Here is a 21,932-nt window from a genome sequence, read left to right as displayed (position 1 = left end):
GTCACAACACAACACAACACAACACAGTCACCACACAGCCACTCTGAAACATTACATAAAAGCAGGATTAGAGCCATATTTGGGAGCACTTGATTAAAAATGGAATCTGATCCAGTCAGTGACCTCTGATATGACATGTACAAAGATGTGTGTGTGGAGCTCTGCTGGAGGGATGGACATTATTCCATCATGTGGTGTTTTGATGATGATGGTGGAGCGCACTGTCTCACATCAAAGTCATTACAAATGATTCACGTCATTCACTTTGATGTGTCACCTGTCTGTATTTATCTCAGACGTTTACAAAATAACAATTAAAGCGTCTCAGCATGCTCTAAAGACCCTTTGCTGCAAACTGACAATGTCTCACAGTCGTTGTGTAAATGGCTGCTGAGCACAGAAGACCATCTTCTCACATTTTAACGATTCTTTCATTATTGATTAATTAAACTACTATTTTCTTGATAAATTAATTAACAGTTGGATCTTTAATATGTTAGCTTGAGTCCAGCGCAAAAAAAATTTAAATGTAGAATCATACAAAAGAAAATCCTGACACGTGAGTAGCTGGAATCATCTTGCAGTTTGCATTCTGAAATGACTTAAACAATTAATCAATAATCAACATTTTCATTTTCATTTACATTTGACTCATTCAGCAGCTGCCATATATTCATCTCCCAATTGATTAACCAACTAAATGTTGAGGCTCTATTTGTACTAGTAAGACCCTCTGTTGAAAATCCTTGTTAACATCCATATGATGTTTTTTATATAATACAAGACATATGATGAGTGAAATAATCATCAACACCATGACTGAGTGTTTCCACCTTGAACTGCTGTGAACCAATGACAGTCTCATAAACACAGATTCAGACAGCCAGGGTTTCATACGTCACAAACCTAAGGAACCAATCCTGTCAACTTGTGGTGACGGGGGGCGGGGCTAAATAAACCTGAAAGCCACCAAAGTCTCAGCTCCACATATGCCCCACCTCTTTGCCCATATTTGGAATAGCTGGGAGTTAGGGGCGGAGTCAGGCACTGCCAAGATAACAATGGTGATGGGAATCAATACTCTATTTGATTGTGTTGTGGGTATTTTGCAGAACACGTGTTGTTGATGTTTTCTGAAGTTATTTGTGTTTTGTCTGTTTGCATGTGTCCTCTTGAGTTGCAGTGTGTTGAGCTCTCAGGGCCACTGTACAAGTCCCATTTAAACTGCGTTTAAAAACAGCCCCAATAGATTAAATGAAGGTCTTTATTTTCTACAAAGGGTTAAAAGCAGATTGTCATCAGATTAAAGCCCGAGTCATTACATCAACAGTCCAGTTTGGTGGTAGTTCAATAATGATTTGGTATCTGAAGGTCAGATCTGGGTTTTACGTCCCACAGTGACAGTAGACCCACTTGACTCTCTCTCTCCCTGTCTCTCTCTCTTCCTGTTCATCTGTCTGCATCCCTCTCTTTAAGCTGTAGTCCTTATCCTGGGTGGCTGGCACAATGTCACAGTCCTTTGTTGGGTGTGTGTGTGTTTGTGTGTGTGTGTGTGTGTGTGTCTTGGATAAGATGATCACCACAGCCCAGTGTAGGCAGCAGGGTGGAAGGCAGCTGCAGATGCAGCATGACGGACACATTCCTCAGCAGTTCATATATGTTTTGAATCTTTGACCTTGCCAAAATATATTGTCTGAACATTTCTTTATCATGACAGACCAAACCATTTTTTGCAGGGAAAGTAGGGAGGGAAAGTAAAATTACTTTCGACCACTATGTCAAGAAAGGTTAGGAAGTTAGGAAGATAAAAAAAATACTTATAACTTTTAGATACCAAACAAATACTCTTATGTATTTTTGACTACTATTCCAGCAGATTATTTAAAGATTAAAGGGTCCTTTTGGGACGTTCCTTTACCCAGGGAACAACTGACCTAGTGTTCCCCTGACACTGACAACCTTACCTCAGCTCACCTGGCTCACTCTCTCTTTCTTACACACACACACACACACACACACACACACACACGACATAACAGTCTGTGTCAGTCAGTATTAAAGTGGGGTCTTTTCATTTCATTAATCGCACTCCTGTTACAGCAACAATGGTCTGAATGTTTTAATGTACTTGAAAGGAGGGAGGGAAGAAAGGGGATAAAAGAAACAGTAATGGAAGAAGAGGGTAAAAGGAAATGTTCAAATTTCAGTCAGATCCAGCTTAAATAAAGCAGTTTGTTCACTCTAGTCTGGTGACATCAATCATTCAATCATATTCATGTTGTTATTTTTCTTTTTGTTGTTTTTTTGGGGGCATTTTTGCCTTTATTCTGATAAGACAGTGAGAGATACACAGGAAATTCAGACAAAGAGGGAGAGGGGACGACGTGCGGTAAAGGGCCATGAGTTGGACCCGAACCCCCACAATTTAAATTGTCATCTGAGGTTATGTGCTGCATTTATTTTTTTGTTTTTGTTTTTTTGTTACACTAAGGTGTGAGTTTGTGCCAGGCAGCCATATTGACTTTCTGCTAAGAAAACTGCACACCCTGGGCTGTGAGGGGAAAACCACAAAAACCAAAGCATCAATATTTACAAATAATAATGGAATAGATAATTATACTGGGATAGATATAGATAATTATACTTGAAAAGATACAGATAATTATACAGGGATAGATGCTGGGATAGATATAGATAATTATACTGGAATAGATATATATAGTTATACTGGTATATATATACTGGGTTAGATAATTATACTGGGATAGATACAAGGATAGATGATTATACTTGGATAGATACTGGTATAGATAATTATACTGGGATGGATACAGGGATAGATAATTATACTGGAAGAGAAAGAGGGATAGATAATTAGTTTGTACTGGGATAGATAATTATACTGGGATACATATTTACTATATGTTGGGATAGATAACTATACTGGGATAGATACTGGTATAGATAATTATACTTGCATAGATAATTACTATATAATGGGAGAGATAGTGGGATACATCATTACTGTATACTGGGATAGATATTGGGATAAATAATTACTGTATACTGGGTCAGATACTGGGATTAATAATTATACTGGGATAGATATTGAGATAGATAATTATACTGGGATGGATACAGGGATAGATAATTACACTGGAAGAGATACTGGGATAGATAGTTCATACTGGGATAGATACTGGGATAGTTAATTATACAGGGATAGATACTTGAATATAAGAACATTTGGTTTATAATAATAATAATAATAATTATAAGTGTATCAAATTGTGACGTCACAAAAACACACCCAATCAAAGCGTGAATTGTTTTAGTGTTACATCCTTATATGGAGCAGCCTACTTGTTAAGATGATGGGTATCTTTTACAGTGTTGTAGAGCCTGGAGGGCGGGAACGGTCCGATGCAGCGGTAGAGGGATGACAGTGAGAGAGAGAGAGAGAGAGAGAGAGAGAGAGAGAGAGAGAGGTGTACAATAGTCTGCCAATATGGATTTATCTCTTCTGCTCTAATTCACCGACAGGATAAGAGCGCAGCTCAATATATCCTTCCCCCCTCTCTCTCTCCGCTCCTGTCCTTTCACTCTCTACCTCTCTCCACCACGCATACACACGCGCAGCAGCTGTCAGCTCGCATGCGTCCCTCCTCGCACCAGCGGGTGGCCGCCTGGCTGCTCGCGCTGCCGTTAGGGAGAGGTGGAGAGGAGTGCGCGCGCCGCGGCCGCTTGGAGATGATTTCGTTTTGGCTGCTGTGCTGGAAGCTGTTGGTAGGTAACTGAACAAACCAACGACACACGTCCACCACGTCTTCATAATAAACAACACTTCTTTCCTGGGGTTTAAGGCCTCTTCCTCGTGCGGTGGAGATTTGGGGGCGTTTTTGGCGGACACCATGTAGCCTATGCGCGAGGCTTTGGCTTAGCTCGAGCTACCACCAAAGCCCGGTTTTCTTGGCTTCTCCGCGTGCTGCTTATCTGTCACGATTCTGGTTCTTTGCCCGATTTGAGGATGCTGTGTTATATAATACACTGGGCTCGGTACCCCTCTGACAGGACTTAATAGAACAGGTCGAATATTGTAGAAGAAAACAATATTATCATTAGACTGTAACCACACTGAATGATGAAGAATAGAGGAGAGCATAATGGAGCAGATATTATTAATAGAACAGAACAGGACTCCAGCAGTGAATAGAGCAGAATAATAAATTCTTACTGATGAGGAAACATCTTCACTTATCCTTTCCTCCATTCCTCATCTTTGATAAAACACATGATGCCTAAAGTTGCTCCGTAATCCTCTCACCACACACACACACACACACACACACACACACACACACACACACACACACACACACACACATAGCGTTGGCTGATTAGATGATACTGATTATGCTGTCTCCAGATGTTTGAGGTTTGAGGCTAGAAGTGAGTTCACTTTAAAGGCAATTTAATTCTGTGTAGAAACTGGCTTTCATATGTTTTAAATCTGAAGTTCAAAGGGAGGTTGTGCAAATTGACAGAGGTTACAGAGGTCCACCAATAATCCTAAACAGGCAGTGATCGGACGCCTGGATTAGAACTGAGAGCTGCTGTGCAACTAATAACTCTCCAATCCTTCTCTGTGGATCTGTTATATTGAAAGTAGATTGACTGAATGACCGCTGTCATCAGATCTCCTCAATACATCCTCCAGTGTATGTGGATGTTTCACGTTTTACCGTCAGCGGTGTATTTTAATTTATTTGACATTAAAAGTTGGGTGGTGCTGTCAAGCACAAAGATGCCTGACAATAATAATCATAAAGGACCCTGCAGTTCAAGGTTATATGAGAGGCAGACAGATGTTGACATCTGTCAGGGAACGGTTATTGCACTGTCTAGCATAACTAAATGAAATCTGAGCTAATGCATCGGCAGACTAGTTCTTCATTTGTTCTTAACTAGTGTCGCGTAATGGCCAGATAAACCCATCAGATTTGTTTTGCCATGTGCTCCTAAAATCTCTGAGCTGGCAGGATGACAAGATGGAGATTTTTAGGCAATTTGAGGTTTGGGCAGTAAAACTGTCCAGTCGTTCGTCTCTATGATGGAAACTTTGATCCAAGATCTAACTAGTTAACATTATTTAATCAGGTGTGCCAGTCCCAGGTTGATGCTCACTGCCACGGCTCGTACCCTTATATATAACAAACCCAATGTTAATGATGTTATTTGCATGTGTGCTTTTAATGCTGTGACACGTCACACCTGTAACAGGTTTGTTACAAGCTGCTATTTCCAGATTTGGAGACTTAAATATTGTTTTTGCAACGCCACACTACATCTTTAGAGCTCAGTTTTGGCTGCAGCTTTAAAGTCTGGAGAACACCCATGAGAATTGATTCAGCCTGGCAGATATGTGTTGTAACAGTGAGTGAGTTGTAGGGCAGCGCCACACCAAAATTAATTCCCATTTCCCATTTCAGTGAGGATGCAGGCGAGACACATTCGATTCCTGTCATGAATCGATCCTGCTTTGTTCACCTCGCACAGAGGTCAGTCTGACTGAACCCTGACTTATGAAATCCTGAGACTCGCCAGTGTACAGCCTCTGCGGGAGAGCGAGAGGCTGGATTGACTGTTAATATCCATATTTACATAACTGCATGATGACATAAGCACCAGAGCTGCAAGGGCACAACAAAGTGGTAGATAGAAAGTTGAATAATTCTCATCTTGTGGAATAATGTGGGGCTGCTGGTCATGTTCCTGCCCACATAATCTGTGTCCCACCTGCCTGCTACCACAGTGTGGAAGAACATACTGCCTTGGCGATCCTCATTCGACTGTGTTGATGCTTTTATGTGTTAATGAGTGTTTATGCTGGCTCACTGCCTCTCAGCTGCTGAACTCTGTGTACAAGTGTTTCAACAAGGCATTGTGATGTTTTTTGAAACAGTAAAATGACCTATGTTGATTATTACAGTAACACATTACAGTTTGTTTGTCAGTAACAAGTAGGGATTCAAATTTGAAATTCAGTAATTACATCACAGTCACTAATTCCTGGAACACTCAGTTACTCAGATGGAGGATGGAGGATTGATGTCAGCTGTTGTCTGTTGTCAGTAGACAGGTTGGTCCAGGACATGCTAACTTGGGACAGGGAAATGCGATAATGATGATTCCAAAGTTGTCCTTTTCACATGTCAGCTGTGTCCCAATTCAGGGGCTTCATCCTTCAGAGGGTGCTTTTGAAGACTGATTGCGTCACAGTGGCGCGACTACACTGTCCCATTTCAAAGACTCCTTTAAATGCAGCCAAGAAATGCATCCTTCTTTTTGGATCCTTCATGGTCCAACCTAACCCAAGATTTATTATGCACAGGTAATGAAGGTGAACAACTCAAACAAGGAGCCTAGGATTACACTGTTAAATATAAGTATTGGGTTCCAGGTCAGTTCAAAAGCTAACGGTACAACAATTAAAACCAAGGTCGTTAGAATAGAGAGTTTTTGTGAAAAACTGTTGGGTGTTGTCAAGGTGGCTAGGGGATGGGAGTTAAAACTTTTAATAACTTGCAAAAGTATGTGTCTGCAACATTAAAACCTGCCACCAATTTAGCTGAGAGTGTGTTGTTTCCATAGCAACGACTCTTGACTTCAGTGTTTCTGTCAGCTTTCTGTAGCACTGCTGCATGCTGCCGTCAAGGGAATGGAACATCAGAGTGTCATCTATAAAATTTCACCAACATGGTGATTACTGTGTTAATGTTCCCCGTGGAAGGAAATAAAGAGCATTCGTTTCTCCTGAAGGCTGTGTTGTTGCCGTGGTTACATATTTACAAGAGGGGTATTCTGCTGTCCCATAAGAGCAACTTAGCGTTTAGCATCCAGACTCACACCACACACACAAACACTATACAATTCCAGTGCCTTTATTGGTATGATATTAACACAAACTATACAATAATAATAGATATAAATGAACACATTTTTAAAATAATATTCCAAAACAAAACACCAACTGAGTCACAGCTGTGTCACGGCAACACCATCAGACAGCTTGATTCCAGCTGAGGTGGGGGAGTTGACACATCGGTGTTGTAGTATGATGTTGTACATTATAACTAAATATGACTAAATTGTGACTTTTAATTTGAAGGATGCAAGTTAGAACTTCCACCGTCATGTTTTAAGTTCTTTAAACGGCTTTCGTTTCATTCCCTGCATAAGTCTGTTAATTGAGGAAGAACGGCATCAAAGTTGTGTGTGATTTGAAGCTGCCATGTGACATGTACTGTGGAGACCGCTAACATTGAGTGACTTTGCTTACGATGCTACAAGGGCACTGAGAGCAAGTACACGAGAGAAACCCTCTGAATGTCCTGTTTCTTTGCAATCACAGTTATGCTGGTTTATGAAGATCTGTTTCCTTCTTTATTTTTTTTTAGTTTCTTATTTTTCTGATAGAAAATACAGTATGTTAGATTCATTTGTTTTATATATTTTGTATTTCATCTAATCTTTCTGTTGGGGGCTGCCCAAAAATAGACTGAGACCCACTGCTCTAAATATTGTTTTATCCCTTTATCTCAAGATAAAAAAAGCTTGTTATCTCGGGATAACGAGCTTTGTTATCTTGAGATAATGGGATACAAAAATATTAGTGAGTACGGCCTTTCTCGTCTTTTGTACACCTTTGTGGAAGCATCATTGGTTATGATTGTCCACTCATTTACCCTGGTTAAGAGATGGAGGGTGCAGTGTGGGTCATCTGGAGATCTGGATACTGAGCTAGTGGCTCTAGTAAACTTCTGGAATTCAAATAACTAGTGACAGCCCTGTAATGAGTAACTGATTACAGCTTTCAGTTAACTTGCCCAACTCTGTTCCTGACTAGTGACCACTTGTGGTCGTGTACATTATGACACTGATGTTTGATATTTTGTCTAACATAAAGGTTGATAGGTTGTTGGACAGGTTGTGTGTGCCTACCCTCTGATATGACACATAAGTATGACACTTATGATTGAATTTCTCCTTAGCTGAGGGAGTTACTTAAGGTTGTTGCACAGAATCTCTTAAAAGGCTTCCTTAGTTAAGGAAAAAAGTTAGGACATTTGCAGCAGTAAAAAAGATTTTACAGCTGTAAAATTCTACCGTTTCCCTGTTTGCTGGCTTTAGCGCTTGTGATAGCAGTTAGCTCACAAATTTGGCCAGAAAAAAAAATGGCATGAGGAAAGAAGGCAAGGAAACGAAATCGGTCAGAGGAGGAAAGGGCAGTGAATGACACAGCACACAGCTGATCGATGGATATGAAATACTTCACCAATAATTGACTGGAAAGATGCCGTAGCACAAAACCACAGAGAGATCATTATCTGCAAAGGAGCTGGAAGAGCACAGCTGAGGAAAGTGGATTGATTGGCTCTAGATGGTTGAATTAAATAATAAACTAACTGCCAATCAAATCAGTTCCTCGTCGTTGACGGTCCATCAGGTTCTTTTGATCACAGAAAACTCTTGTTGTGATGTTCATCCTCTTCATTTATCACCATAAACTCAGACATGTCGCAGTTAAGATACAATCAGAGGTACCTAAAGTTTTTTCCCTTAGGTTGATCACTAATGTGTTCTGTGCAACAGTTTAACTGACTTTAAGTAATTCCCTAAGTATAAGACTAAGATGAGAACACCTTAAATACTTAAGTGAACATTTTAAAGAAACCTTAAGGAGAAGACCTTATGGTGTTTTGTGCAATAGTTATTATTTTAAGTAAATCTTAAATTGGACTTTAGGGAAAATCTTAACTTAAAATGCTTCCTGGTGGTGTACCAGAGCTTCATCGTGATGGATAATTGAGGGCTGGAGTTTCAGTGCTGAGAAATATAAACCTATAGAACATAGTTTGGAGAACCAACTGTAAGATAACAGACAAAAAACATGTGTTGATGGGGAAATTGAAATGTTTTTCTGTTGTAATCCATGAAAGAATGAATGTTATTAGATAGATAGATAGATAGATAGATAGATAGATAGATAGATAGATAGATAGATAGATAGATAGATAGATAGATAGATAGATAAAAGAGTACACTGGCCACCACTGATGATAAAACATGCAGCATTTCACTGCAGACGTCAAAGGACCTGAGCCTCCTGAGGAAAAAGGTAGATGGCATCTGTGTTCAGGGACCAGTCCAGTTTACTGTCCAGGTGCACACCTAGGTATTTATAAGTGTGCACCACCTCAATGTCCTTCCCTTGAATGTTGACTGGCTGAAGGGTGGGCCTAGACCTCCGACAGTCCATGACCCCCAGACACAGTTACCCAGCCTGACGTACTGTGGTCGTCCTGTCAGGTAATCCACAATCCAGGATGTGAAGCAGGGATCCTACCCCATCCCTTCCAGCTTGTCTTTAAAGATGGGGGGTTGGATGGTGTTAAATGCACTCGAGAAATCAAAGAACATAATCCTCATGTAACCACCTGGCTCATCCAATATGTTCTTTGTAGGTGAACCGTAGGGGGTCAAGTGCACGTTCAACCTGTGGCCTCAGAAGGTGGAGAAGCAGCCGCTCCAGGGTCTTCATGATGTGTGATGATCTGTAGTCATTTATCTCAGCCGGTCGTCCTACTTTAGGTACCAGAACAAATTATGTCTAAATAATGAATTTAAGGGGTAAAAATAACTTAAATTATTGTTTCTTGCATTGGTGAACTCTGGCTTGGTGAAAAATGAATGTTGAGAAAGATAATATCTCTTCAGTTGACCTTCCTTTAAACCCTGACCACATGAAACCTCTCTGTGACACATCCTGGTTCTGATTGGTTTGTAGTCTTAGAAACTAGTTAGGCTCTGCATCTAGTTTCCACCTAGAAGCTGTGATCCATGTGTAGAGGAGAGGGTGCGTTGGTGCTTGTTCAGTGTTTCTGTTGATCCACCTTCATGAATGTGTCAGTGGTGCAGTCTGACTTAGTTTTCAGAAAATGTTTTCCAACATATTCAGTGTATAGGCAGCTGAGAACTGTTGCTGTATAACATGTGATTAACTTGATCTTTCTCCAAACATTGTGACTTAACTGAAAGAAAACTGACTTTAGCAGCTTGCCCGCCTCTGCATCTATACTTAGTATTACCATAGCAACAGCTCTCTGTCACAAGCACAAGCCTGGAACAACAGACCATAATAATCTGCCGGCCCACTCGTAGCCAACACAGTGCCACCGTGGTAACAATATGAAGGCTTGAGTTTAGCCCATGGAACATTTATAGGTCATAAACACTGATTTAATCTGCTCTGCATACACACAGTATGTTCTGTACTGTGTATGTGCCTGTGTGCATTCACGATCGTGTGTGTGTGTGTGTGTGTGTATGTGCAGATGCCTCTGTGTATGTGAGGGGTGGATGGATGTAATTGTAGACTGCATGAGTGACCCAGTTCAACACTGACGTGAGCCGTCGTTGCTTTAGTGTTTGGTTTGATGCAGTTTGTCCTTTTATTTTTCTTAATATATCCCACACAAGACACTTTAGTTGCTTACAAAAAGCAGCAATAATACTCACAGTATTCACCCTCCTTTCAGCTCTGTTTTGTTCTCCTCCACCTCATGAGGAAAACAGGGCTGTACCCCGCCTCTTCACCTGCCTTCCCTCCCCTCATTCTGTTGGTTAAAATAAGCAACAGCTTCATCTTCACCAGCTAAATGGATTCAACAACAAGCAGTTGTAATCTCTCTTTCTCACATACACACATACATACACATACATACAAAAGATGCATCCTTCACATCTATATGTGAAGGTGTATACTATGCTGCACAATTAGTCAAAATATAATTGAAATCTCAATATGGCCAAGTGCAATATCCGTACCTCAGAAACATCAATTTCTTTGATAAGGTAAAATGTGTCACACTGTTGTGCACTGTTAGCATCATAAGTGTTGTGGTGCTACAGAGACGCCCCAGCCTACAAATTATATTCTCCAGACGTAAAGGAACATGTTTTTATACAAGACCCAACAAAAATCACATGATCATCATTTTTATATTTTTTTCAGTGAAAATGAAATGAAAAAAATGATAATTCAAACTGAAATTGCATATTGCAATTGCAATATATATATATATATTTTTTTTGTATCATGCAGCCCTAGTCTACTGTCTCTTTTAGCTCAGCCTAATGCATTATAAACTATAGTCTGGGTCCAGAGAGATGTGCAATAATGTACATTTTACATTTACTCATTTTGTAGATGCTTTTATCCAAAGTGACTTACAAGTGAACAACATCAGTAAAGCTTCAGTGCAGTGGGAGACCTTGGTGTAAGTTTTAAGTAAAATATCTATTTAGTAAGTGCAGGAGATCAGGTGAAGAAGTGCAGGTAGAGTTACAGTAAGAGCTCGTTAGACATGTTAGGGTGTTAGAGGTGTTAGGAGAGGAGGTCTCTCTGAAGAGAGGAGTCTTCAACAGATTCTTGAAGAGAGAGAGACGCTCCTGCTCTGATAGTGTTCAGTAGCTTGTTCCACCATCAGGGAACCACAGACCAGAACAGTCTGGTTCACAGTGGCTAACGTAGTAACCTACAACCTGTTTGTTCTTCATGACTCCTGATTGGACTTAAAGAGAATAAATCTATATTTATGGATTTGGGCTTCAGTGGATCAGACAAGGATTTCCATCAGTTCTGGATCGAGTCACAAACATAAAACAGCTGCTCTGATGTTTCTACATTTACGTGAGTCTGCTGAGGTGAAACTACAATGGTGTGTCACTTGAAATGTTGCTGCAGCAAGGAATTGTGGGAGGGCATCTTCTTCTTTCCTTTCATAAAGGAAGGTCCAGTGCTTCCTCTGCTGAAGGAGATAAGATAGGAAGCACTGAGGCTCCTTTCCTCATCATCTAGAGAAGTGGAGCAGCTCTGATCATGATGCTGCTCAGATACTTCTGCTCATTTCACTCAGTTTGAACCTTCTTAAGAAAAAAAGACTTTTCCACCGCAGCCTTGGAAAGGGAGTTGGCAGTTGGTTGCAATCTGTAACATCACCACTAGATGGCACTACATCCTACACACTGGTCCTTTAAGTTGACTTTCTAACCCAAAATTACCTACAAGATGGTAACATGGTAAATAATAATTCTGACTGTTTTAGACTATGAGTGATTTCAATTTTAAGTCAAATGTATAAGATATCAACTCATAATTTTGATAAAGTACAAAATGAGACACTGTCTCTTTTCACAGAGAGCCACAGCTGGTTTAAGGAGGACAACACCTGAGCTAACTGACGGTAACCAAGACAACTGTAGCTCTGGCAACAGTAACCCTGTGGACGATTCTTCCACTCCCACACAGCCAGCGGATCCAGTTACCATGGAGATCAGCTCATCACCACCACTAACAGACCTGGAAAGAGACAACTTATTTAGCTTCCACGGCCAGGAAGTGGAGGAACTCCACTACCCAGAAGTCCATGGGATAGAAGAAGCTGCAGAGGGAGAAAATGGAAAAAGAGATGGAGATGAGTGTGACTATCTTGTTTTTGAGATAGGAAAAGACAGAGGAGGTGACAGGGAAGAAGGACAAGACACAGAGAGAGGAAAAGAGGAGGGAGATGATGGCAGAAGAGGAGAAACAGAGGGAGAGGATGAAGGGAGAAGAGAGATAGAGGGAGAAGAAGAAGGGAGAGGAGAAACTGAAGGACAAGTTGAAGAAAGAGAAATAAAGATAGAAGACAAAGATAGAGGAAAAGTAGAGGGAGAAGATGGAAGTAAAAGAGAAACAGAGAGCGAAGACTGGGGGAGGAGAGAAATAGAGGGAGAAGATGAAGGGAGGGAAAAGATACAGGGAGAAGATGAAGGGAGGGAAAAGATACAGGGAGAAGATGAAGGGAGGGAAAAGATACAGGGAGAAGATGAAGGGAGGGAAAAGATACAGGGAGAAGATGGAGAAAATGGAGAAGCAGAGGGGGAGATGAAAGAAGATGCTCTATCAGAGCTGCTCTTCATCTCTAACAGTCCACTGTGTCCTTCATCATCAGAGCCTCTGATCATTACCTCAGAGCCTTCAGAGCAGCCAGCAGCGGCCTTGTTGCAGGACGCCTGGGGTCACGACCCCGGCAACAGAGATGACCTCAGCGATGGTCACCTTAGCGACTGCCTCCAGGCTGAGCTGGCTATTGTGTACTCTGACAGTGATGCAGGAGAAGAGCAGTGGGCAGCTTTTGTACCCTCTGATGTCACCAACCAGGAGGATGCAGGCTGCATATGTGATGGAGAGAGCAAGAAAGAGGAGAGGGGAGAGGATGAGGAGGGGCGAGAGGAAGAGGATAAGGCAGAGGTAGAGAGTGCAACAGAGGAGCAGAGGGAGGAAGAAACAGAGGAGGAGGAGAGGAGGGGAGTTGGGGATGATGATGAAGAACAGATGAGGTCAAGGAGGGATCAGTTCCTGCGGTCTCCTTCAGCCAGCTCCACAGCCAGCTCCACAGACCCCGACCGGAGGGTGAGTCCGTCTTATCTTTGTTTCTACAAGTTACTTTCCCACTTTGTCCAAATGTTCATTTGATTATTAGCCATAAAGTAGGTACAGTAGTCTCTGTGCTGAGCCCAGTATGTGTAGAAATTCATATAGGATGATTCTTTAGCACACAATTCAATTTACTTTATTTCACCATGATAATCATTTCTGTTTAATAGTAATAGAAAAGTAACATCTCACCATGTCTGTACTGTGTGTTTAATAATCTCATCCTGCTCCTGGTTTCCCATCAGCTCCCTGTAGATTTCTGTGTGCACCAGGAGACACACAGTGAGAACGTCTCCACGGAGCATGTGGACTTTCTGTTGGCTCGCCAGCAGTGGAAAAAGATGGAGGAGGAGGTCAAAGGTCGGGCCATCCCCAAACCGGGGCTCAGAGCTCAGGGGAGCTTCCAGGGCACTCACACCTCACTGTATCCCCCGACCCGCAGCCCCCGACTCAAACACAGGTAGAAAACTCTGGAGGTTGACATTTCCTGTTTTTTAGACACAGACTGTGTATGATTGAATAAATCAGTCTTTATTTTTCTCATGCAGCATGAATTGCTGTAGAGCTGAAACAGCTAGTTACTTAAAGGAGCTGTATGTAAGTTTTAACATCGCTACATAGCCAACATTAGCATTAGCAGCTGTTTACTCAGAGTGCTGAGTTCAGCATCAAACTTCATTCATTTATTCATGAACAGCTGTCTCCAGAGGTGGAAACACCAATGTTAACTCTTTTACTCTATTACATCTTTTGTTCCACTGAAGTTAGCATGCTAACCAGCTAGCCTCAGCACATCTGTTCACTTTCCGATAGCAACTCACTGTAGCCTCCAGTCTATCCTGAAGACATAGCTTCTAAGAGGATGTATCATAACCTCTTGTTTTATCAAGACATCAATGACCAAAGCTCTTGTCAAGCAACAGTCATCACCACCTGCTCCCAGCAGAGAAAACTTACAAATAACCCCCTTAAGCAATTAGTTGGTCAATTATTATTTTAATGATTTCTTAATCATTTAGACAATTTTTCAGGCAAAACTACTAAATATTCTCTGGGACCAGCTTTTAAATATGAGAATTTGTTTTTCTCAGCCTAATGTGACAGAAAACTAAATCTTTGGGTTTTGATCTGACAAACCTCTGACTTCACTGTTTCCTGAGATTTTGGCCGACCAAAACAATAACCGAATAAATGTTAAAACAATCAGCAGATCAATGGTCCTTAATTGCTGACAATTTCCCTAAATTTCCAAAGCAGGCATTGCATGTTTCCATCATGTTATATGGACATTTAAGATTTGAATAGAAAGGACAGAAATAGCTGCAAAAGACCATATCTGCTTCTTCTTCTGGCACATGATAACCTGCATGAATATGATTGGATGTTACTAGTCACCTGATAGAACCATAACATAACGTCAAAAATTATCTTAAAACAATGAAAAGGAAACACAGTTATTAGCTCTTGTTGGTCTTTTAGTGTTAGCTTATCTTAACTTAAGTTGGGATTCCTCATGTCCTTTCAAAGGGAGATTCATCCACCCGTGCCCAGGGAGCCTCCCCTGTCCTCCACCGTGTCCCCCAGTTCGGAGGACTCAGGTCTGGATGACTCATCTTACCGCAGCCCCCTGGAGGAGCCAGAGACCGCTGTGGAGAGAGAGATCCGACTGACTCTGGAGAGAGAGGAAAGGCACCGCAGGGAGAGGGGGCTGATTGCACAGGGCCTGACTATACCCAGGTAAAATGAACTACTGTCCTATCACATGATCTCTGTAGGACCATATATGGCTCTCAGGGCTTTTGAACCAGAAGTTCAGCAGGATCACCTTTGTGGGGCAGTAAATGCATTAAATGTATAGATAAGTTTTGCATGATCGAGTGTAGAGGAATGTGGGGATGGAGCAGGTTGAGAGGAGGAATGGGGTGGAGGATGCATCACCATCTGAACACTAGCTGTACGTTTGAACTGAGATATGTCCACAATAATGGGACATGTGAAAATCCAGCACAAATGGAACAATATTAGCATTTCTATGAAGTTGTGTGTCTGGTCCAGTATTCACTCTCCTTTCAGCTCTAACCAGAGAGAGTTTTTAAGCTGCTACATGCTCCACCATGTTCACAGCTACTCACCAACAGTCTATCAGAGCTTTTATTTTCTGAAAACAGACAGTTGTGTCTGTTAACGAGTTGTTCAGGCCAAAAAACCAAAACAATAAACTAAAAAAGCTAAAACACTCTGCAGAGCAGAGAGGTACAGTAGAGTTGGTGAGTGTAATCCACTTTTAATGTAACAATTTTATTAGTGCAGCTTTACAAATATGGAATATCAAAAATAAAATCTAAATAGCTGTAGATATAAACTTAATTTCTTCCACTGTAACAGGATTGAAAAACAATCTATGGATGTTTCATTGTTTCTGTCGACTGGGAAAAAAGTTTGAGCCAAAACTGGACCTCATGTGTTTCAGACCATCCACCCTGCAGACGGGACGATCTCCACCCCGACCTCCTGCCTGCCGCACTCCTACTCTGTCCATCTCTCCTTCCCCTTCCTGCTCCTCTTCCCTTCCCCGATCCGTCTACCATGAAATGACCGCCAACAACGTCATCATCCTGGAGCCCGACTCCTCCGGCTCTGCCTCTAGGAACCGCCTACTCTCCTCTGCAATCGGAGGTCTCTCCGATTGGCCGACGAGCCTGGACGTGGTGCCCTCCGCCAACGTCATTGTAGTAGAAACCTCCAACCTGATCATTCGCAGTGCTTCCGAGTTCTGCCTGAGCTCTGCCCCCGTGGCCATGGAAACACAGGAGAGCACTTTCTCGTCCAATCCGTTTTTTAAGCTGCGCTCCCTCAGCAGCCAGTCGCTTGTGGAGCAGGAGATCAGGATGGTGAGGCAGAGGGAGGAAGAGTGGAGGAGGCAGAGGGAGGAGATGTGGAGGAGGAGAAGAGAGGAGGAGTGGAGGAGAGGGAGAGAGAGGTACGATACAGTGCTGGTGTCTCCAGGCCTGAATGATAGCATCAGTTACAACGGTACGTATTGTCCACATGTCTAAATACTGAAAATGAATTGGGTGTAGCTGTGCTTTCAGATGATGGTGTGTTGTACCTTCAGTGAATACCAGCTACAGAGCTGGGCAGAATGAGTGTTTTTTAGTTTTGGTTTCTATAATATAATAATTATTTTTCCCAGTGTAATCAAATGGTCTTTTTGTGTCCTTCATTTTTATACTAGTGCCAGAGGTTTCAGACAGATGTGTCTCCTCGCCTTCGTCCCCCTCCAGAACCCGCAAAATGGAACGATCCAGTTTGTCTTGTGACCACAAGGTTGGCTAACATACACACACACATACACACCTAGGGCTGGGTATAGAACCTTGATACTTTTATGGACCGACCAAATAAGTTTGATACTATCGAGGATCAAAAAATGCCTCATATTTTGATACCTGAGGAGTAAATGAGTAAATCTGCGTCAGTGAACCAATCAGCATGCAGCTTGGACCAAGATCTAATAAAGATGGTGATTGGCTGTTCATTTACACAATGTTTAAAGAGACTGAGCTTAAAAACAAAACTAAAACTAAAATGTATACTATAATGTGTATTGTAATTTTCTTTCTGTTAAAATGAATTTGATAAAATTGGTATAGAGGAAGTTATATACGCAGCCCTATCCACAACACACATCAGTCCATCTGGAGACAGAGTTGCCTGGTGCAGTCTTGGTATGGCGTCCAACTCTATAGCTTACGTGTACATGAGTTTTAAAAATATTGGCCGTCTGTCCAATAGCTGTGTTGAACCTGTGCTTCCCTGAGCAAGACTTGCTTTATTAAGAAGATTCCAGACAATAGTAAACAAAATAGACAAAAATCACTTTGGCTAAAATTGAAAAAAATGATGTAGGCAAAGTGACAGACTGTTACAATGTAAACAATGTGCTGCAGACATGTTATCGCCCTCACACATGTATCTTTGACTTATCTCCAGGCTTTTCTGTCTTTAGAGATTCTCTCTCTCTCAAGCTCACATGGCCACACAGTGTGTTAACATGCACAGAAGTAACCAAGTTACGCAGGTAACTGGAGATTAACATCTACATGCAGTGTAGTAACCTGAAATCTGTGAACACATGCGGCAGGTCTTTATTCAGATTTCTCTTATGTTGGAACCATTGTTTACATATTCTAACTGTATCAGTGACAGAAGATGCAGACATGTCTGGAGGATACTCTGTGCTAGTTTCAGTGTTAGCTGAATTACTTTAAATACAAAGACACTCTGTGTGGTTCTCGCCTTAATAACCCCTAGGCTGTTACTTCCCCTGTAGTCTTTCGTCATGCATGTGTGTACATGTAAAAGGCTGATTAGAAACCTGGTCATATGACCAAGAAAGAGCTCTGCAGGAAGAATTCACCCAGGTTTTCCCTACTCTGAGTGTTGCTCACTGTGGGAACTGTTGGGTTTCTCTCCATAATAAAGTGGTCTTGACTTTACCCTGTAGAGTGGCTGCTTAGATGCTTCTTCATTAGGGGATCAGGCACTGACAAGTCTTAGGCTACAGCCACACTACTACGTTTTAAAACTTTCCTTCTGCCTTCCACACTACTCCGGAGTTTTTGAACACTGAAAACTGAGACTTTCAGAAACTCTGCCGAACCTGTTTTATTTTGAAAACTCTGGGGTCGTGTTGTATCTTGACTGACAGAAACTGAGACCTTTGGAAACGATGACATAAACAACCACGGTCTCTCCTGATTGGCTCTCATTAGCCTCAACTACCAGTGGTGAATACAACAGGGTAATGAATTACAGTGTTACTGACCTTGTTGTCTTAATGCTACAACTTTCTTTACTGTTCCTCATTCAGAGGATTAACTGTAACTAACCCACTGCAGAGTAGACAAGCTGCTTCCTGTTTACACTGGCTCGCACATGCTCAGTGTAGGTGAATGGTAATGCACGTATGTGTTTTTAGGTGTGGACAGAGATAGTTTTTGTTTAAAAAAGCTGCTTTGCAATGAAAACGTAGTAGTGTGAACATAGCCAAGGGGGGTAAGCTAAATAACAGAAACACCTCATGTAACCAAATGTAATATAGTTCAACAGCAACACAATCTACATCCTGCAAAATAATTACAGTTGAATCAACATCTCTGTAAATATATATAAATATATAAGAAACTGAACATAATAAACTTTATAGAGGAGGGTCTACTGCAGGACTGTTGTGTTAGACTGCATTAATTACAATAGCTAGGTGTTCCTAATAAATTGCAGACTGACATTGTTTATATAAATACTGATAAATAATAAGTAATATTCACTCCATTATTCCTGATACAAACATTCAATATAAAGACTTTTGGACAGTGCACTGTTAAACTGATTTTATTTTGTTGAATTGCTTCATGTACATAACATAATTTTCTTTTGAGATTTCCATGTTGGATAATTGATTTCTTCCTTTACTCATTCACTCATTTGTTACCTTTATTAATTGTGAACTTTCTGATTTGTTAATCAGTTGGACTGATTAATTTTTTAATTCATTAGTTCACAATTTAGCAAATATATTCATTATTCAGCTAATTTTTTCATCTACCCATCAATCCTGCATCCATCTGTCCAATAATTCCTCCAACTGTCCCGTCCTGTGTTCATTCTTCTTTTTCAAAATCCATCGATTATCCATTAATACGATCATCCATCCATCCATCCATCCTTGGTTCCAGTGGTTTAGCTGAATCTCCCCCTCCCTCCAGTTCCCCCCTTCCCTCTCTTCGGTGCCTCAACGACAGAACGCCATGGCGCAACGATGGGAGGCCTCCCTATTAGCCAATCAGAAGAAGGATTGAGCAACGACAGCCATTTAAAAGCCAAAATGAAGTCCCATACCTTTGTTTATTCTTTACTTTGTCCTTAAAAACTCACACATTCCTGTCTGTCAGCAGCAGAAGTCTCCTGCAGTGTCTGTCCAAACTGTGAGTTAGAGCCAGTGGGTCTATGAGTCTGTTTTCTGTGGGACGCCACATTAGAAGAGAACAGGGCTGCTTCTTTCAGTAAGCTTGGTTTCACAGATTAAGATCATTTACCTAGTTTGGCTGGAAAAGTTGACAAATCCTGTTTTCAAACTGTTTTTATGCATGCTGTCTGAAAGAGTATGACTGTATGACGCAATGGAACTGTTTAAACATTTTCCTAATATATATTAACTTCTGTGGACTTCTGAGGCACTTTCCTGGGAGGTGTACAACAATAATAATTGCGTATAAAATTGCAACCACAATAATACCACAGTTTTTGACATGTGAGCCAATATTTTATGTAAAATCAGGAAGCACATGTCAAAATCTGTTGTATTCTTTAATATTTAATATTTAATATTTACAGCACTTTGTTAGCTAGATGTTAATAACTTATGGCACTATTGATATTAATTGATTTTTGTAATAATGATTGACTGTGATGCAGTGATTTTCAAACCTTTTCTGGGCAGTCGCATTTTATTTTCAGATTTTAATATATTTTAAAGTGACTACTTTAAAAGCATATGTGTATTTTGAAATACTAGCTATGCATTACAGAGATTTGAGAAGGTAAATGCAAAAATAATTTAGCATGTTGTGTTCAAATGACAATTTGTGTATTTTAAAGGGGCCAACCCAGACTTTGAAAATCACTGCCGTAGTGAAATGTTATAATGAGCCATTCATCAGAGGAGTTTGGATGTCCAGCTTTTCTGTCTCAGCCATGTTGGCTAAACAGCGCTATCTGCTAACTGAACATCATTTGGGTCACAGTTGCACATACTAACTTTTGCCTCTTCTTTGGTTGGTTGTAACCCAAGTAGAGTTCAGTTTTGTGGGCTTCTTATCAACAAGTGGAAAGAACAAATAACTATTTCAAATATTTTGAAAATGTTTCAATCTCAAAGCTGCACGCAATCCTCGTTTCCTTTACTCTCTCCTTGGAATATAAGGCATACAGCACGCAGCGTGGACTTTTTTGACAAAAGCTGTTGATGTTCTACACAAAACCAACAATGGCACAAGTTGAACCATAGCCCACTTTTAAATCAATAACTTTCATCAGCTAGGAACTTAATATAACATTAGTTTTGGTTAACTCTGTTTTCTGCTCTCCATCATACTATTGTAACAGCGAGCAGAAGTACTCATTTGTCAAGGCAGCAATCATTAGCTTGTGAAGAAATATGTCACCACTACTGGTGACAGAAATTGCAAAAAAAAGAATCCACTGTGGATACCAGAGAAAATATGGCCTGTGTTTTCAGACTGAATGCAAAGGGAATGGGGTCATATTCACTCTCAGCACAATCAGTTGTTGCTAGCTAGCTTCCAGCTAACATATATAGTTAACTAGCTTCCAGCTAGACTGACTTATTGGATGTTTTAAAATCCTACGGGAAATGTCAACCTCGAAACTAACAACCTGATGCTGAAAATGGCAAGTTTTAAAGAGGATTTCTATTGTGCAATCACACAGTTGACATATATCTTTGCTGTTTTTTGTAGCGTTATCTCTGCAGGGCATTAGCTATTTAAATGACGTTCCGTAATGAAGGTCCCTCCGACACCGTTTTACAGGAGTACCGTTGCCGCATCCTCGACTCAACACTGCCCAAGACAATTGTGATTGACTTAAAGAAATGCAAACAAGCCAAAGCGTATTTCCCCATATAGCCTCTAACACAGATAATGGGTGAAGTCAGACCTTGCTCCAGCACTGACACAGCGCTGTGGAGAAAAGTCTGCCTACACCAGACTAGCATCCAGCTACTGTACATAGCTAGCTAGCTTTGTGCTAACGTCCCAATTGCTAGCTACCTTCCAGCTAATGTCTATGTTCGCTGTTTGGGTCGAATAAACAGACCATAAAAACATCACAGCTGTCAAATGAATAAACTTGAGGCAAAAATCCACATTCAGTCTGAATACCTTTAAAAACAGACACCATGGTGGTTTTATGGATGTTATTACAACATTTACAGCCAGAATGTTTTAGTTTTCCGTGTATTAGCATGGTGCATATAGTCGAGTCCAGACACTTTTTAAAATCTCTATAGACTCTATCTATCTGTGGCTCTGCTGTTATAGCAAAAAACTTGAGCACTCCTGAACGAATCAGATATTCTAACCCTAATGTCAAGTGAAGATTTTTACATATTTTTATGTCCTGTCTTGATTCCTAGAAAGAGATGTATTGTATTTTTGCTGCCTATATTTATGAATTGAGCAGTGCTTATAAATCTTAAAGTTTTTATTTGTAAAAGGTTTCTAATATATATATATCGTGTCACCATGACTATTTGACATTGGAAGTCTGCCATGTTTTCTAGGAGACGGCTTTTGTGTGCATGTGTGTG

The 21,932-nt window shown here is 40.9% G+C and overlaps 1 protein-coding gene across 1 annotated transcript; it reads left to right on the top strand.

Annotated features, from left to right (window-relative positions):
* Positions 1 to 3,532: 3,532 nt before the first annotated feature.
* Positions 3,533 to 21,926, top strand: LOC111648398 (uncharacterized). The gene is made up of 7 exons (XM_023398264.2): positions 3,533 to 3,786; positions 12,260 to 13,516; positions 13,786 to 14,000; positions 15,068 to 15,277; positions 16,011 to 16,573; positions 16,776 to 16,867; positions 19,309 to 21,926. The coding sequence occupies exons 1-7, from the start codon at positions 3,655 to 3,657 to the stop codon at positions 19,399 to 19,401; spliced, it is 2,562 nt and encodes an 853-aa protein (XP_023254032.2). The 5' UTR covers positions 3,533 to 3,654; the 3' UTR covers positions 19,402 to 21,926.
* Positions 21,927 to 21,932: the final 6 nt, after the last annotated feature.

This window comes from Seriola lalandi, unplaced genomic scaffold (genome assembly GCF_002814215.2).
Source record: "Seriola lalandi dorsalis isolate HSWRI2012SDOR001 ecotype SW California unplaced genomic scaffold, Sedor1 jcf7180002054981, whole genome shotgun sequence".
Lineage (NCBI taxonomy): Eukaryota > Metazoa > Chordata > Actinopteri > Carangiformes > Carangidae > Seriola > Seriola lalandi.
This window is presented reverse-complemented; position numbering and strand designations above follow the sequence as displayed.

Bases quoted from the DNA above. Each gene is read 5' to 3' on its own strand.
- LOC111648398 (XM_023398264.2), top strand. From the start codon at position 3,655: ATGCGTCCCTCCTCGCACCAGCGGGTGGCCGCCTGGCTGCTCGCGCTG. The intron at 3,787-12,259 runs GTAGGTAACTGA...CTCTTTTCACAG, and splicing joins TGCTGTGCTGGAAGCTGTTG to AGAGCCACAGCTGGTTTAAG. The intron at 15,278-16,010 runs GTAAAATGAACT...CATGTGTTTCAG, and splicing joins CAGGGCCTGACTATACCCAG to ACCATCCACCCTGCAGACGG.